Here is a 19095-nt window from a genome sequence, read left to right as displayed (position 1 = left end):
TCTAGAAGGGAGAACATTTGATTAACATTTACTTTATCAATCCCATTGAGTATTTTATATATCTCAATCAAATCCCCCCTCATTCCAGTGCCGCTGAAAGTGAATGGAGTTTAGACTGGAACGCCAAGCTTTCCGTTCTTGCTTGCAACGGGTCGCGCCCATGATCTGGGAAGAAGTACAACAGATGTACAGGCCATCATCAGAGCTGAAGACATCGAAACATAGGAATATAGAAATTAGGAGCGAGAGCAGGCAATTCAGCCCCTCGAGCCCGCTCCGCATTTTATATGATCATAGCTGCTCCCCATCTCATCGTAACTCCACTTCCCTGCCTTTTCCCCATAGCCTTTTATCCCGCATTTGATCAAATATTTATCCGTCTTTTTCTTGAATCCACTGATTGATTCTGCGTCCACTGCACTCTGGGGAAGCGAGTTCCATAGATCTACAACCCTCTGTGAGAAGTAGCTTCTCCTTATCTCTGTCTTGAATCGCCCCCCTCTTACTCTACAGCTATGACTGCTTGTCCTAGACTGTTCTAGAAGGGAGAACATTTGGTTAACATTTACTTTATCAATCCCGTTGAGTATTTTATATACTTCAATCAAATGCTTTCTCATTCTTCAGTACTCCGGCGAGTACAAGTCCAACCTACTCAACCACTCCTCATACTATAGCCATTTCAAACCTGGGACCTCTTCTGAGCCGACTCCAATGGCACCACAACCTTCCTCAAAGAAGGTGACCGAAACTGAACACAGAAAGGACCATGATATCAAGTAGCGTTGGCATTATTACACTTGATAAAATATTGCACTTAGGTTCACTATTACTGTCCGGCATGGGCACATTATACTTCGGAGAAGAGTTACGCTCATGTTCAGTTTTGTTTTATTTAGTGGGCAACAAAATTATCCTTAGTACCTAAAACTGGACATTGATGTTACATTATCTCTGATTTATATGTGGTGTGAAAAATTACCTTGTTTTTTTAAAAAAAGAACCAGAAAAGGGATTTATTCTGATCTATAACTCAAGCCTAAGGCATTTCTTATTCTAGACAATAGGACATAGTAGAGTGCAGCAATGAAAATGATTTGTACAGGTATAGCAGACATGATTGGCATGGACAGGTAGGGCCGAAGGGCCTGCTTCTGTACTTTATTGCTTTATGATGCTATGGCCGGAATTTTAAGGCCTCATTGGTCCCGAAACTGTAACATCCCATTCAAGGTCAATGGACCTTTCCATTGTCCACCCCTCACCTGCTCTGATTACAGTGATGGGCGGGATGGTAAAATTCCGGTGTGTGTATCTAAGAGACAGCAGGAACTCAAGCCAATAATCAACATGACTCTGAGATCTGACCTTCCCATATGGAAATTTGAACTGTTTCAGCTGCTTTTATACGAAGTCATATTTCTGGCTGTTGTGATGCACTGGGAAGGAATTGGCCTTTACAGTGAAAGGGATTTAAAATACTTAGGTGAAGCCAGGCCACTACAGGAAACAATATTAATCTTATAGTGGAAGATGATTCAATGAAGTTTCTACACATCATATCAATAAGCTTTAAAGTGGCAATGCCCTCATGTATTACATGAAATTTTAGATCAAACAATGTGTTTAATATTTTTATTAGGATAATACAGAACCTACATATTGCAAAAAAGAGAGAAATATTGCTTTTCATCTTGAACTCATAGAATCCTACAGTGCAGAAGGAAGCCATTCAGCCCATTGAGTCTGCACTGACCACAATCCCACCCAGGTTCTATCCCCATAACCCCATGCATTCACCTAGCTAGCCCCCCCAACACTAAGGGGCAAGTTAGCACGGCCAATCCACCTAACCTGCACATCTTTGGATTGTGGGAGGAAACCAGAGCACCTGGAAGAAACTCACGCAGACACGGGGAGAACATGAAGATTCTACACAGACAGTGACGCAAACCAGGAATTGAACCCAGGTCCCTCGTTCTGTGAGGCAGCAATGCCGTCCACTGTGCCCCCATGCCACGCATTAACACAAATGAATGGCAAATTTCTAACAATGGAAACAGTTTATACTACAGGCTCCTATCTTTTCTCTTACAGATTAATGATTTCATTTTGCCCAGCTATCTGAATGGCCAGAAAATGTAGAAGCAGAATAATAATACTGTAGTTGAGTTGAAAAATCACAGTAAAAATCCACTACAGAATAGAAACCCCTACAGGTTATATGTGAAAATTGTTTTTGAACATTGAGAGTTCCCCAGAAGGGGGTGCACAATTCCTGGAGATATTGTAATACGAATTGATGCATGGAGTGGATGGAGCAATCCCCTATTCCAAAAATCAATTAAATATATGGTCCCAGACAAGGGATCAATCAGGGAGAATGTACAAACTCCACATAGATAGTGACCCAAATTGGGAATTGAATGCATGTCCCTGGCACTATGAGGCAGCAGTGCTAACCACTGTGTCACCGTGCTGCCCCTAAGTCCTATTTTGGGCGATTGTCTGTGTGGAATCTGCACATTCTCCCCATGTAGTGTGTGTTTCTCCGGATGCTCCAGTTTCCTCCCACAGTCCTAAGATGTGGAGGTTAGATGAATTAGCAATGCGTAAATGCATGGAGTTGTGGGGACAGGGTGGGGATGGGCCTGGATTAGATGCTCTGTCAGAGAATCAGAATGGACTCGTTACCATCCTCCTGTATGGTAGGGATTTTTTGGGGTAGCATGTTGGTTAGCGCAGCACCAGGGATCTAGGTTCAATTCCCAGCTTGGGTCACTGTGTGGAGTTTGCACGTTCTCCCTGTGTCTCCATGGGTTTCCTCCGGGTGCTCTGGTTTCCTCTGAAAGTTGTGCTGGTTAGGTGCATTGACCAAGCATGCCAAGGTGCCAAGCATGGTGACTAGGGGAATTTCACAGTAACTTCATTGCAGTGTTAATGTAATAATAATAAGAACATAATAAGAAATAGGAGCAGGAGTAGGCCATCTAGCCCTTTGAGCCTGCCCCGCCATTCAATAAGATCATGGCTGATCTGTCATGTCTCAGTTCCACATTCCCGCCCTCTCCCCATAACCCTTAATCCCCTCGCTTATCAAAAACCCATCAACCCGCGTCTTAAAAATATTTAGCGAGGCAGCCTCCACCACCTCAACGGGCAGAGAATTCCAGAGATTCACCATCCTTTGAGTGAACAAGTTCCTCCTCAACTCCGTTCTAAACCGTCCCCCCTTTATCTTGAGGCTGTGCCCCCTAGTCCTACTATCCTTTCTGAGCGGGAAGGGTCTCTCCACCTCTATCCTATCCATCCCATTCACCATCTTATATGTCTCAATGAGATCTCCCCTCATTCTTCTAAAGTCTAACGAGTACAAGCCTAGTTTATTCAGCCTCTCCTCATAGCTCAACCCCCTCAACTCCGGCATCAGCCTAGTAAACCTCCTCTGCACTCCCTCCAAGGCCAAAATATCCTTGCGTAAGTACGGCGACCAAAACTGCACACAGTACTCCAGCTGCGGCCTCACCAATGCCCTATACAGCCGCAGCAAGACCTCCCTACTTTTATATTCAATCCCCCTCGCTATGAAAGCCAGCATCCCATTAGTCTTCCTGACCACCTGCTGCACCTGCAGGCTGGGTTTTTGCGACTCATGCACAAGGACCCTGAGGTCCCTCTGCACCGTCACCTGCTGCAGTTTTTCGCCACGTAAGTAATAGTCCTTCCTACCATTATTCCTACCAAAGTGGACCACCTCGCCTTACTTGTGACTGGCAGCTGAATGTTCCTGGGCATAAGTGTTTTAGGTGTGACAGAGGAGGGTTAAAGAGAGGTGGAGGGGTGGCACTGTTAGTAAAGGAGAACATCACAGTAGTGCAGAGGGAGGACAATATGGAGGAGTTAGGGATTGAGTTGCTGTGGGTGGAGTTGAGGAATAAGAAGGGAGAGATTACGGTGCTAGGGGTATACTATAGGCCACCCAACAGCCCGAGGTCAGTGGAGGAAGCCATTTGCAGGGGCATTTTGGATAGGTGCAGGAAGAATAGGGTGGTTGTAGTGGGTGACTTTAATCTTCCTGGAGTGGATTGGAGGGGGCCTAGAGCTGGGGGTACAGAGGGAGAGGAGTTTGTAAAATGTGTCTTGGAAGGGTCCCTAGAGCAGTATGTAACTAGCCTGACTAGGGAAGGGGCTATACTGGATTTAGTGTTGGGTAATGAGCCGGGGCAGGTGGTTGAGGTTGAGGTAGGCGAACATGTGGCTAACAGTGACCACGAGTCCGTCTACTTTAGGATAAAAATGGAAAGGGATGAGTGCCGGCCAAACGGGAGGGTGCTGAACTGGGGGAAAGCGCGCTATAGCCGGATTAGGAGGGAGCTGAAGGACACTGATTGGGAGGGACTGTTAGCTGGCAAGTCCACGGTTGGCAAGTGGGAGGTTTTTAGGGGCAAAATGAAAATGTTGCAGGAAAGGCATGTTCCGGTTAAGTGTAAGGATGGGAAAGGTAGGATTAGAGAGCCATGGATTACAGGGGGTATCGAAGACTTGGTAAGGAAGAAGAGGGAGGCGTATGTTAGGTCGAAACAACTGGGTACAGAGAGTGCGCTGGAGGAATATAGAGAGAGTAGGAGGGAGCTAAAAAGGGGAGTTAGAAGGGCGTAGAGAGGGCATGAAATGGCTTTGGCTGATAGGATTAAGGAAAATCCAAAGGCATTTTATTCCTATATTAGGAGCAAGAGAGTAGTTAGAGGGAAAATTGGTCCTCTTAGGGACAAAGGTGGGGAGTTATGTATTGAGTCGGAGGGAATGGGGGAGATCCTGAATGAATACTTTGCGTCGGTATTCACGAAGGAGAGGGGTTCGGTGTCGTGCAGTGTCTTGGAGGGAGCTGTGGATCAGTGGCAGGAAATATCTATTACGAGGGAGGAAGTGCTAGGGCTTTTAGGTAGCGTAAGGACAGATAAAGCTCCGGGGCCTGATGGTATTTATCCCAGGCTGCTTAGGGAGGTGAAAGATGAAATTGCTGGGCCTCTGGCGCAAATCTTTGTCTCTTCTTTGGACACAGGTGAGGTCCCAGAAGACTGGAGGGTAGCTAATGTGGTACCGCTGTTTAAAAAAGGTAGTATGGATAACCCTGGAAATTATAGACCGGTGAGTTTGACATCGGTGGTAGGGAAATTAATGGAAAAAATACTTAGGGGTAGGATGTACGAGCATTTGGAACGTTGCGATCTGATTAGGGATACGCCACATGGCTTTGTTAGAGGGAGGTCTTGCCTTACGAATCTGGTAGAATTCTTTGAGGAGGTGACAAAAACGGTTGACGATGGGAGAGCCGTTGATGTCATCTATGTGGATTTCAGTAAGGCGTTTGACATAGTCCCTCATGGTAGGCTGGTAGAAAAGGTTAAGGCACAAGGGATACGAGGACAGGTAGCTAGGTGGATTGAGAACTGGCTGGGCAATAGGAGACAGAGGGTAGTTGTTGAGGGGACCTTTTCGGGCTGGAGGCCAGTGACCAGTGGTGTGCCGCAGGGCTCAGTACTGGGACCTCTCCTCTTTGTAGTATACATAAACGACTTGGAAGAGAGCGTATGTGGTGTGATCAGCAAGTTTGCGGATGACACCAAGATGGCAGGATTGGCGGATAGTGAGATGGAATGTCAGGTGATACAGCAGGATATAGATAGGTTGGTACATTGGGCAGATAGGTGGCAGATGGAATTTAATCCTGACAAATGCGAGGTGATGCATTTTGGAAGGAATAATGCAGAGAGGAGCTACGTGATAAAAAGTAGACCGATTAGGAGTATAGAAATACAGAGGGACCTGGGAGTGCAGGTTCACAAGCCTATGAAGGTTGCGACACAAGTGGAGAAGGTTGTGAGGAAAGCTTATGGAATGCTAGCCTTTATAGGAAGGGGTATAGAGTACAGGAGCTGCCGTCTAATGCTTCAGTTGTACAGAACGTTGGTTAGACCGCATTTGGAGTACTGCGTCCAGTTCTGGTCACCTTACTACCGGAAGGATGTGGAGACTCTGGAGAGGGTGCAGAGGAGGTTTACTAGGATGTTGCCTGGCATGGAAGGACTGAGTTACGAGAAAAGGTTTGAGAAACTGGGACTTTTCTCCTTGGAAAGACGGAGATTGAGGGGAGACATGATAGAGGTACATAAGATACTGAAGGGAATAGATAGAGTCAATAGTGATAGGCTGCTCCCTAGATTGGGTACAATTACGAGAGGTCATGATCTAAGGGTGAGGGGGGAGAAGTATAATTTGGATGTGAGAGGAAGGTTCTTCACGCAGAGGGTCATGGGGGTATGGAACGCGCTACCAAGTAGGGTGGTGGAGGCAGGCACGTTGGACTTGTTTAAGGTTTACTTAGATAGACACATGAGCGAAACAAGGATGGAGGGTTATAGTAGGGGGTATTAAATAGGGTCAGAGCCTCAGGAGACACCGGAAATGCAGACTTATATGTTAACGTTTTTGTCTTTTTATTCCGCAGGTGGAGGTCCACCTTGTTGTCAAACAAGGGGCATGCACACGGTGGGTCGTGCATGGGCTGCTCTTGGAGGTTCCGGGAGTGGCCTAGTACTTCGTGTCAGTGTGTGTGCTTGATCCTGGACCGGTAGACGGGCGCCGCAACAGCTCAGTGACTATCACTGCTAGCTGTGCAGATACATGGATTTGGGCCTGTGTCTGTGGGAGTTTGCACATTCTCCCTGTGGTTGCGTGGGTTTCCTCCGGGCGCTCTGGTTTCCTCCCACACCCCAAAGATGTGCTCTTAGGCTGATTGGTATACCAAATTGACGCTATTCTCCCCTGAATCTGGCTAAGTTAGGGGTTCCACTCGCATACATGCAGGGCAGGGTAGGTGTAGGAGGATGGGGTGGCGCGGGCTCGTTGGGCCGAAGGGCCTGTTTCCCGTGCTGGGTTGTTCTTTGTTCTTTGTTTGTAATAAGTAAACTTTAAAACTAATAAGATGCCACAAAGGGGGATTTTGTTTTGCAGTACTGGGCAGGGGGCGTGGAGGTGGCGGGATTCACAAGTGGAGACACTCACTGGAGAGAAATCGTGGGGGTGCAGATTTGCGAATGGAATTATAGGGTAGGAAATTCTGGGAGGTGAGCGGGGAGATTTGAACAGAGACTCAAGGGGATAGGAAACCGACAGGGATTAGTAGGACCAGGTTTGCAGGGGGCTGCTTAGGCGTGGGAATCACCAGGACAGAGTCGGTAGGGGGCTGGTTTGTGGAGAGGGGAGATTTGCAGGGGCAAAATGGGAGACAGAAAAGATAAAAGAAAGAGAAAGGAATGAGAAGTGTGAAGAAAGAGACAAGTTCCAAATGGAGGAGGGTGAATTTCCATGGATTTTCCTTGGTCTCTCACTGTAACTTCGAGGAATGATTGACTGAAGCCCTGCAAAATTAACAGCCAACTGGGAGAATCCCTCCAAAAGAAGCGAACACCAGTTAATGCTGGAAATGGAAACTTGACTGGTGCAGTGCAATTTTGTTGTTGGAGGTCAGAATACACGATATCAGTGGGAATCTGTCAATGACAGTGTGATAACTTGGCTTGTGCCAGAATTAAGGGAGGTGGTTCCTGACTGTGCATGAGAGATGTTAACTTTATTACATAGTATTATTAATATTATTTATTAATACAGAGCATTATTTCAAAATATATCTTTGGGTAAGATAAGGCAGCACGTTGGCACAGTGGTTAGCACTGCTGCCTCACAGCACCGGTGACCCAGGTTTAATTCTGGCCTTGAGTCACTGTCTGTGTGGAGTCTGCACGTTCTCCCTGTGTCTGCCTGGGTTTCCTCCCATAGTCCAAAAAATATGCAGGTTAGGTCGATCGGCCATTATAAATTGCCCCTTCATGTCAGGGGGATTAGCAGGGTAAGTATATGGGTTATGGGAATAGGGCCTGGATGGGATTGTGATTGGTGCAGGCTCGATGAGTCAAATGGCCTCCTTCTGTACTGTAGGGATTCTACGATTCTATATCAGGAAAAAAGCATGGGGAACATGAGCAAAAACAAAACAGTGATAGAGCATTTAATAACACCCCTTGGTAAAGACAGCAAAGACTACACAATAAGGTCCTGGATTCACAATGGGTATGGTTGGGAATGGCTGCCATCAGATTTTTGAATGCATTAAGTTGATCTTTCTCTACACCTTAGCTATGACTCTAACACTACATTCTGCACTCTTTCGTTTCCTTTTCTATGAGCAGTATGCTTTGTATAGCTTGCAAGAAACAATACTTTTCACTGCATGCTAATACATGTGACAATAATAAATCAAATCAAGTCTGGGAATAGCTGGAAAAAAGCCAAAGGCTCCTGCTTGCTATTGCTGTCCAGGAGACCTTATTGAAAGTGCGGGTATTTCGATGACTGGTGGCGACAGGTGAGTTCTGCTCTCATGCTCCCATGTGCTCCTCTGGCAGTCATGTTGAAGAGTGGTCCCTTTGGTAATCTACAGAACACCAGCAAGGGGTTCACCAGCTGATGTTGTCCTGGGCATTCGCCCACCATTCTAGCATAATGATGGCAGGAGAATGTAAATACCATTTTTATACCATTCTCTTGGGCCTCCTACAGAATTGCACTTACAGCAGGGACAAGAAGACAGGAGCTCAGCCCACTTGCAGAATCTCATTTCCAAATGCATTCTGGGAGGGGAAACGGTAAGCGGAAGATAAAACAGGAGGAACAAGGAATGAATAGTTGTCAACTGTACGCAGCTATTCAACAATGTGTTACAAGTATAATCACAGCTGCTAAACTGTGTTTGAAACACATTCATATCTATGATGTAAATAGGGGAGCTTTAGTCAGGTGTTGTGAATGTTTCTTGGCATCTATTTTTCCACCATGCAGGACTTTTATTCCAGATCTAAAAGCAGAAGAAAATTGAATTACAATCCATCTCTTGGTGGGCATTTGCAAACAGAAGAGTAAATTGTGAGGCTCTAAATCAGTGAAATTCCATTGGGGTTTTCCCAGTTCTCCTGGTGTAACTCAGCCAGGAAACTGGTGGAAATACAGCTCCTCTTACTTTTCCTGCACCACCCAGCACAGATGGTGAAAATGGAGGTTCAGAGACAGACACGGTATGCAGCACTTGCTTTCCATTGTCAGGAACCCAACCATCATAATCAAAGTATTCAGGTCTGATGGAACAAGCCACCAACTAGCTTTTCTGTTGCGAGGTTCTGCTGCCTGGACAGTTCTGGAGAAGTTCTGAACTAAGGCCCCTGTCAGGAGAGTCTCCAAGTGTGGAGGCAGTCTGCTACAAGTTCCATGACTGTTCCCTGCTACAGAACCAACTCCTGGAATCACTGGCAGAGGATGAAATGCAGGAATAGGACAATGAGGATGCTCAGGAAGAGCAAAGTGCCTAATCTTAACTAACTGTAAGAATCAAGACACCTTCAAAGCGTACAATCGTCTTGATCTTGTACTACCATCACTACAGCAGATTTTGGCTATTAAATCCCAGTAGGTGGGCATTGTTTGTCAAAGCTGGTATTCAGCCCATCTCAGTTCTCCTTGAGAAGGTAGTGATGGGCCTTTTCTTTCTTGAGTTGCTGAAGCATGTATGGTGAGGATGCTGATACATTAGGAGTTCCAAGATTTTGACTGAGTGTCGAAGAATCAATGTCAACATGTATCATTTAAATTTTGGAGGTGAAAGATTTTAAGTCAGGAAATGCAATGGCATCAGGTGTTACACAGTAGGTGTTAAACCCCAACCAAACAAACAAACAGATTTCACTATCAGTGAACAATCATTCAAACTTTCTGCCATCTGAAGATTTCCTCCTCTGTTGCGTAAATAAAGTTTATTTATTCATTAGTCACAAGTAAGTCTTACATTAACGCTGCAATGAAGTTACTGTGAAATTCTCCTAGTTGCCATAGTCCAGCACCTGTTCAGGTCAATGCACCTAATCAGTATGTCTTTCAGAATGTGGGAGGAAACTGGAGCACCCAGAGGAAACCCACACAGACACGGGGAGAACGTGCAAACTCCACACAGACAGTGACCCCAAACCGGGAATTGAACCTGGGTCCCTGGCACTGTGAAGCAGCAGTGCGAAGAACTGTGCTACTGTGCCACCCTCCCCCACCTCCCCCCAATATTCCAGCCAATTGCAAATCAGCTCTTACCCAAGAAGCTCTATTCCCACAAATTTGTGTACCTTCCTTATTGTAACTGTGATAACTCCCATTAGGTCCATGGGAAAGCCTGTCTAGCTGGAACTCATTGCCTGAGCCTTGTATAAAGCAGGCCCGGGACTGGTCTGCTGAACTTTAGACCAAGGCAGGGACCAGTGTATGCACACCATAGTAGTGGTTTTACTTTGTATTCTGTAATAAACTGTGTTCCTTTTTAATCAGGCTTCCTGAATCACTACAGCAACAAATGTCTGTGAAGCATTTTATCAAAGGCTTTCTGAAATTGACACATCGATTAAATCTCCTTTATCTAGTCATTCCAGCCCCGAATCTTCTTACAGACAGTTTTGTACTTGAGCTGGAAGTCTAGTAGAAAATAGTTAGCTGGAGCAGGCACAGAGACAGAACTTGGTGATTTTGGAGCTCCTCTCTGAAGATTACTGCCAGGCAATTCTTACTGAGGATGCTCAGAGATCCCATCCAACCCCCAGAGCTTAAAAAGACAGAGGAAGAGGGCTGCTGTCAAATATTAGGCTTCCTTCCTGAGGACTCAGTATACAGTAAACCACAGAAATATATATGTTTGTAATACTTGTGAATGGTGGAAGAGATTGGTTCCAGACCAGGGTAATGTTCTGCAATGCTCCACAGATTGTTGCATGAAGACTTTTAATTCAGGCTCTTAAAAGAAGGGGCCATTCCTGCCTGTCCTGTTGCATTTATATTAATCCCAGATGCTGTTTAAAGCTATTCCTATAGCTTCTCATTATCAGGCATCAAGGATGCACTATACTCATTCTCATATCCTCCTGCATTTATATCAACATTCTGACCCCAGAACCTCCAGGAGAGTCAGGATCTCCCTACAAAGATGTTTTATGATTCCTGCTGAGCCAGAGGTAGACGAAGGTCACATATTCAGACCCTCTGATTTTACAGGGTCATTGGGCGTAGTTTTCAATTCAGGGTCAGGAATCCAAACTTATATAATTTTGATCTCCCAATGTAAATATCCTTACTGGGCTGGTGTGCATTTCATGCCCAATTAGTGCCACTGAGCGATTAGTCCCATCCTGAGGAGGATGGGAGCTGCCTGCAGAGTGCCAGGAGCAAAGGCAGGTGGCAGCCATGATGGGGCCTGCCGTTATCTTACAGAAGAAGCGAGACAGCATGTGAGAGGGCCAGCAGCCTCACTGCGCACACAAGTGGCCAAATGAGAAGCAATCTGCAAGATTGCCCCAGGTCCCAAAATTTCTCAATTTAAAACAAGGATCCTTAACTTTTGCCCATTAGTGACAGCTGTGTGTTACTGCGCCACCAGGCTGTTCAGGTCTGGCAGTATAAAAATTACAGGTCACCTTTTCATCTTTCCCAGTTCATTTTCAAGTTCCTCAAGGAGTTTAATAGATTGGAGACCAGTGGATTCTCTGTTCCATCCCCGTCTCCCTCTCCCCCTGCAAACCCTTTGAAAACTGTGTTGTATTCCAGTATCAGCAGGATACAACAACACAAATGTCAAATCACGCCCACAGCAGGATCAAGACTGAGATAATTCCTGTGTGATACAGACTGCACTGGAGAGATGCGAATACAGAAAGAGACATATTCTCAGCACAATCTTTGGACAAATTATAAACCTTTTTATTAAATTGTCGAGTACTAATATAGAACATTCATAGAATTAATGGAAGAATAACTGAAGATAATGAACAAATAGAGCTAGGAAAATTCATTACTGCTTTTATAATTGTACATTATATACACTTTAAATATAGAACATAAATTTCAGATGCCAACATATGATCGGGGGGGTGTCATTAAAGGAGGATATGTGTCTTGTTTGGCACAAATTAAGTTTCATTTCCTTAGGGATGAAGGAATATAAAATAAATAAAGCAAATTAAATGTATTGAATCCTGCCGACTGCACCAAGTTTGTTTCATCAGCTCTCAATGTGATGGCAGCACTTTATAAATTTGGACACAAGTAACATCCAATGGTTACAAATCGCTACTGCAAATAATTTCCACTCAAAAATATATACATATAAAATTAGGAAAAATATAGGAAGTGGGCAGTCATTTTGTAGAGGGGACTTGGAAAACCCACCATAGAATCACAGAATCCCTACACTGCAGAATGAGATCATTCGGCCCACTGAGGCTGCACCGGAAACAATCCCAACCAGACCCTATCCCCATTACCTTCTTTTACCCTGCTAATCCTCCCTGACATGAAGGGGTAATTTAGCATGGCCAATCAAACTAACTCACAAATCTTTGGACTGTGGGAGGAAACTGGAGCACCCAGAGGAAACCTACGCTGACACGGGAAGAATGTGCAAACTCCACACAGTCACCCAAAGCTGTAATTGAACCCAGGTCCCTGGCACTGTGAGACACAGTAAGTAGTCTCACAACACCAGGTTAATGTTCAACAGATTTATTTGGTAGCACAAGCCACAAGCTTTTGGTGTGCTGCTCCTTCATCAGGTGCTAACCACTGTGCCACCCCACTGAAGATTTGGGTCTTTTTTCTCTCCTTATGTTAGATCACAGCTAGTTTCTGCCTTTTCACCTTCTTGTTTCAGTTGACAGTAACATTTGGTCACTATTGATCTAATGTTCCTTGCTGCTGGAATCTTATTGCCATCGGTTTTGCAGTACCTCTGGAGGCCAGTTTAATATAAAGAGCCATGGCTAACAAACTATCTGTGGACTAATGAAACTCACCCACAACACTAGGTTCGAATGACATCCGCAATTCAAATTCTGGTGCCTACATGAGAGCAATATCCAGTGACATGAACCATCAATGTGGTCTTACTCCTGTCCCCCTTTTCAAAAAAAAGACCATATTGCCTCCAAAAAATGATCAGTTTCTGAGATATGATTTGATGATATGGGAATGTTTTTTGCAGTAATGAAATCATCAGGCAAATCCAAATCTTAATTACTACAAGTAACATCTTACTTAAATGCAGTCACGTAAAGATAATAATTGAATCTCCCATTCGCTTTAACAAAGGAAAGCATGCCTTCAGTAGAGGATAGTGGTTGAATTTCTGCAGGGGTGCCTCAATCACGGGGTCATTGCAACTCTTTCTCCCAAGTCACAGTGAATGATGAGAAGAACCCCTGTGGAAATGCCCCCAGTGTTGAAGACAATAGCGAGAATGAATTGACCAAATCCCTTGCTTGTCCCCCCGACAATTCCCAAGCTCGGGGAGCAATTAAAGCTTGGGAACACACATTCTTCAAATGCTTTAGGTACACTTTTGAGTTTCAACAATTAAACAGACAACAAGAAGCGCTTCATTAACAGCAGTGTGACGAGCCCATTGCCACAAGCCATCATCAACGCTGTTTAAAACCTGTGTCCAACTTGCACTGCATGACAAAAGCCATTTTATGCGTACACCATAATCACGGGCTTGTTAAGTATATTGCAGTTACATGGTTGGATCACAAGTCTACAAAGTGTGAGACTGACAGTCACCCTGCTACTCAATTGGCCACAGGAGGGGTCTTGACTGTTTCGATAACAGTATTCATTCTTCAGACACGACAATGAGGTAAATGTCCAACTATTGCAAAGGCTCAGTGTGAGTTTCTCTTCTTCGTCACCGTTTATCGTTTTCACATGTCGTTCAGTAAACAAGATATTTAATTTCGGAATAAATGAGAGGAAAAATAACTGAGCATGCCCGATAGACAATGACACTCCCATTCACCAAGGCCCGTGGTTTCAGGTACCATGGCTCTCTCTTGAACGAGAAATAGATTGCGTAGAGTGCCACCGCAAAAAAGTGTCTAATCAGAGTCATTGGTTCGGGAGAAAGCCTAACAGAAAGAAAGGTAGCAATTAGTCACGGGTAAGAACTGGTTCAGGTAACGTTGTCAATGTCTTCTTCAACAGAGAGTGAAGGTTGTGGTGTAATCCCTGCAATGGTACAATATTCTGAGTCACATTTCCATCTTGAGATACCTTCTGTCTGGTAAAGTTAGTTTATGAGGTGGAGATGTCAGCGTCGGGCTGGGGTGGGCACAGTATGAAGTCTCACAACACCAGGTTATAGTCCAACAGGTTTATTTGCAATCAGGAGCTTCCTTCATCCTCCACTCACCTGATGAAGAAGCAGTGTTCCGAAAGCTCGTGATTCCAAATAAATCTGCTGGACTTTAACCTGGTGTTGTGAGACTTCTTAAAGTTAGTTTAGTTTAGTTTATTTTATTCGTGTCACAGGTAGGCTTACATTAATACTGCAATGAAGTTACTGTGAAAATCTGCTAGTCGCCACACTCCGGCGCCTGTTTGGGTACACTGAGGGAGAATTTAGCACGGCCAACGCATCTAACCTGCATGTCTTCCGGACTGTGGGAGAAAACTGGAGCACCTGGGGGAAACCCATGCAGACACCAGGAGAATGTGCAGACTCCACACAGACAGTGACCCAAGCCTGGAATTGAACTCAGGTCCCTGGCGCGTGAGGCAGCAGTGCTAACCACTGTACCACTGTGCCCTTACGTCCATATCAATAACATTGCATAGCTTTGGGGGATGAAAGTTATGTACTCTGATCTGTTTCTTCCCAGTTGTTAATCTTGATGATAACCTTACTGTTTGGTCTCGTGGGACTGGAGCCCTGACACAAAAGGTCCATTTTTTTTTTATTATACAGTGCAGGAAGAAGCCATTTGGCCCATCGAGCCTGCATTGATCACAATCCCACCCAGGCCCTATTCCCATAAACCCATGCATTTATACCAGCTAGTCCCCCTGACACTAAGGGGCAATCTAGCACGGCCAATCCACCTAACCCGCACATCTTTGGACTGTGGGAGGAAACCGGAGCACCTGGAGAAGCACATGAGAGAATGTGCAAACTCTGCACAGACAGTGACCCGAGCCGGGAATTGAACCCAGGTCCCTGGCACAGTGGGGCAGCAGGGCTAACTGTTGTGCCACCATGTTGAGGTGGTGCAGGCTTCTCCCAATTCTCCCAATGTTCTGTGAAGATACTGACTGGAGACCAGGTAGCTCCTCGAGGGAGACAGAAAGAGTTGTCACTTTGTCACTCTGTTCTAGATGACTCACCTGCTGAATTAGAGATATGGGGTGCAACAGGAAATGGAGAAATCACAAGCTTCACTAACTCATCCACCTTCAGGTTTTACTTCTGAAGCTGGAGATCCACAGGGATCAGGGTTGGCCGGTATTGCAGCTGTTGAGTTTGAGGGACAGTGATCTTCGCCCGGTTATTCAACTGGCTGGTGCAGAGTGGGTGGCGGGGAGAGGCACAGTGGTGCAGAGACAGACAATCACATCTGGGCCTACCAGATCTGAGCCGAACCCAAACAGGAGCTGGAGTGTAGCGACTAGGGGATTTTCACAGTAACTTCACTGCAGTGTGAATGTAAGCGAATGTGTGAATGTACTTGTGACACTAATAAATAAACTAAACTAAACCAGCACCAATAACTCGATGGTGCAACATGACTGGCTGATTTCAAAAGAACTGCAGAGGCCCCTGACATGTTCCATTCGTTACAAACACTGAAACCAACAGTAGTGTTCACATTTCTGCAGTCTATTCAAGAGAAAGACTCTGAATGCAGGATTGCTGAAACTGCATCAGGTAATTTCTGCTGTCCATACCAATAGTGTGATTTGGCTAAACATGTATAAAGTTGAGGGTGGAGTTCAATGTTGCCCACGTGAGGTGAGTTTGGAGGTGGTCTCCCCCCAACCCCCCATATCTTTGGAGGTGTGGGAGAATACAAAGTATTCAACTAGCATGGTGGTGGTGGTGGGGCGGCTTGCCATCTGGGGAAGCACCGAGTCAGTCAATCTTCTTGGGTTTGCCCAGAACCTTTTGAAAGCTAAGGATGTCCTTTGTTCAAAAGCACGCTGTGCCCAATAGAGGAACCTGACACGGGAAAAGGGAAAGTAGGGAAGGGAGGCAGGCTGCAGGAAGACCTTGCTCTCATCACTCTCCCCCAACCCTATTTGGTGGCCCCACCTCCCTGTTTAATAGTCTTGGTGCAATACCAGCAGTGACCACAGGGCTCCCAGTGGCGCTGCTGTTTCTGCAGGGCTCCCAGCCTCTTGATTCCCAGGGGCAATGCAAAGATTAAAGCTGGGATTCTCTGACCTCGCCCATGGCTGGGATTCTCTGGTTCTGCTGCAGTTCATGGAGGTTTGGCTGAGTGCCAAATTCTCCCTTCTCACTGGCAGCAGTAGCAGCTCTCAGAATTTGAGTCTAAATGTTCCCAGTGAAGCTGGGAGCCCTGTGGCAGGGTTCCCGCTGCTAATAACAGACTGCATTAGGTTGGGGCACCCAGGGATCCCAGTCAATGGGAGTGGCACCAGATCTGGATGACTAATCATCTGCTGATCATGTTAAATTCTTCCCCGAGTTGGAATAATCGTGATTTTTCAGCCTTTGTTAAGAGAAAGCCATCTGCAGAGATTTCTTCAAAAGGCAAATAATTTTCAGCATTTGGACTTACACAGATAACAGTCCCACTGGTCCCGTCACACACTGTCCACCCAGTTGGAAATAATGGAAGCATGCCTTTCGGAGTTGATGGAGCGAATCTGGAATTAAATAATGAACCTTACGTAGATTTTTGTTTATATTAATAATGTTCAGTATTTTATATAAGTATTGACATCTATTTCTATTAGAAAAATTAAAATCAAACATAGAAACATAGAAGATAGGTGCAGGAGGAGGCCATTTGGCCCTTCAAGCCTGCTCTGCCATTCATCACGATCATGGCTGATCGTCCAACTCAATGGACTAATCTTGCTTTCTCCCCATAACCTTTGGTCCCGTTTGCCACAAGTGCTATATCCAGCCACCTCTTGAATACATTCAATGTTCTGGCACACTGCCAAGTATGTGAGATTATTATTGCAACCAAATTAAATTTTTGATACCATTCAACAAACATGCAATGCAATTTCTGCATTAATTCTGGTTGCAATGAAAAATGAGAAGGCACATGGGATGAGCAACAACTACTTGCATTTATAGAGCATTTTTCACTGGAGCATCCTAATACAAATCCTGACACCAATCTTAATAATACTAGGGCAGTTGACCAAGGTTTGGTCAAAGGTGACGTTTTTAAGAAAAGTGTTAAAGGAGGATAAGAGAGGCAGACAAGTGAAGAGGTTTAGTAGGAGGAATTCCAGAGCTGGAGACCCAGGTAGCTAAGGCACAACCATCATTATTAGTGGAGAATTTTTAAAAATTCATTCATGGGACATGAGTGTCACTGGCTGGACAGCATTTATTGCCCATCCCTAGTTGCCGTTGGAGGGCAGTTGAGAGTCAACTACATTGCTGTGGCTCTGGAGTCACAGCAATGTAGGCCAGACCAGGTAAGGATGGCCGATTTCCCTCCCTAAAGGACACTAGTGAACCAGATGGGGTTTTCCAACAATCGACAATGGTTTCATGGTCACCAGGAGATTCTTAATTCCAAATAATTTTTATTTAATTCAAATTCCACCATCTGCTGAGGTGGGATTTGAACCTGGGTCCGCAGAACATTAGCTGAGTTTCTGGATTAATAGTTTAGCGATAATACCACTAGGGCACTGCCTCTCCGAAATCGGGGATGCTCAAGAGGCCGGAAGATCGGGGATGGTGGAGATTACAGATATAGGGAATCGGAGGGATTTGAAAAGAAGGATGAAAATTGTAAAATCGAGGCCACAAAAGGTGCAAGCTTGATGAGCCAAATGGCCTCCTTCTGCATTGTTGGGATTCTATGGTTCTAAGACACATTTGAGTGAAGGAAAGTCAAACCCCCACTTTGCCTGCTGGAGAGAAAACATATTTGAGAGAGTCTCCTGCTTCATGGAATATGAGCTTACCATCTGTAGCAGCAAATAGTTCATACAGAGCTTGAGCCAGAACATTTACCACAAAGGAATGGGACTTCTTCCTTGCCCAGTGAAATTTCTTCTTAGCCTGCAAAAAGTCACAACAGAGTGCGTAAAATTTCTTTCCAAACAGCTTTCCAAACTATGGGCTCATTGCAAACCAATGTGCCAGAAACCTTGGAGCACACCCGCAACTGGAATTCTCCAGTCATGCTGCAATAAATGGAGTTTTGGCTGAGTGCCAAATTCCCCATTCCCAGCAAGATGGTCAGATGGTCACAGACGAGTGTGGAGAATCCAGTCCTTGGTGTCCAATTAAGTTTAAGTTTATTTATTCATGTCACAAGTAGGCTTACATTAACACTGCAATGAAGTTACTGTGAAAATCCTCTAGTCGCCACACTCCAGTGCCTGTTCGGGTACACTGAGGGAGAATTTAGCATGGCCAATGCACCTAACCAACATGTGTTTCTGACTGTGGGAGGAAACCAGAGCACCTGGAGGAAACCCACACGGACACATAAAGAACGTGCAAACTCCACACAGACAGTGACCCAAACCACAAATCAGACTGGGATCCCTGGTGCTCTGAGACAGCAGTGTTAACCCCTGTGCCCACTTGTTAAGTGTATGTTTAGGCATATCTATCACGGTGTGGCATATCATACAGCATGGCTGGGTTTTCCCTCTCTCATTCATCGCAGGCGAGCAGAAAATATCACAAGAGAGAAGAGCAAAGTCATGTTTTCCATTGATGCAAAAGCTTGACATGATTGCCTCCTCCCCCTGTCAGTGACTGACCACACTTCCTGATGTCAGGAAAATCAATATAATACATTTGTATGTCATTATCAGGCCTGCACGCCGGAATCTGCCCCATCTACCCCCCACAAAAAATCCATCAATGGCGGCACAATGGCAGAATGCCGTGACGCGCACCTGCTCTCCAAAAACATGCACCTGATGGGCAGACTTTGCAGGGGAGCTCAGGTGAGT

At 45.3% G+C, this 19095-nt stretch overlaps 1 protein-coding gene across 2 annotated transcripts in view; it reads right to left on the bottom strand.

The window, feature by feature from the left end:
• Positions 1 to 11819: 11819 nt before the first annotated feature.
• sqlea (squalene epoxidase a) overlaps positions 11820 to 19095 on the bottom strand; it is a 34069-nt gene continuing 26793 nt past the window's right edge. For both annotated transcript variants that reach the window (XM_080193853.1, XM_080193854.1), the window contains exons 10-12: positions 18091 to 18187; positions 16713 to 16800; positions 11820 to 14042 (exon numbers count right to left, since the gene is read on the bottom strand). In XM_080193853.1, coding sequence (XP_080049979.1) covers positions 13850 to 14042; positions 16713 to 16800; positions 18091 to 18187 — 378 coding nt within the window. In that variant the 3' untranslated portion in view covers positions 11820 to 13849. The remainder of the gene's footprint in view (positions 14043 to 16712; positions 16801 to 18090; positions 18188 to 19095) is intronic.

Source organism: Carcharhinus amblyrhynchos, chromosome 8 (assembly GCF_965287045.1).
Source record: "Carcharhinus amblyrhynchos chromosome 8, sCarAmb.v2.hapA, whole genome shotgun sequence".
Classification (NCBI taxonomy): Eukaryota; Metazoa; Chordata; class Chondrichthyes; order Carcharhiniformes; family Carcharhinidae; genus Carcharhinus; species Carcharhinus amblyrhynchos.
Note: the sequence above shows the minus strand (reverse complement) of the source record. Positions and strands in the feature narration are given on the sequence as shown.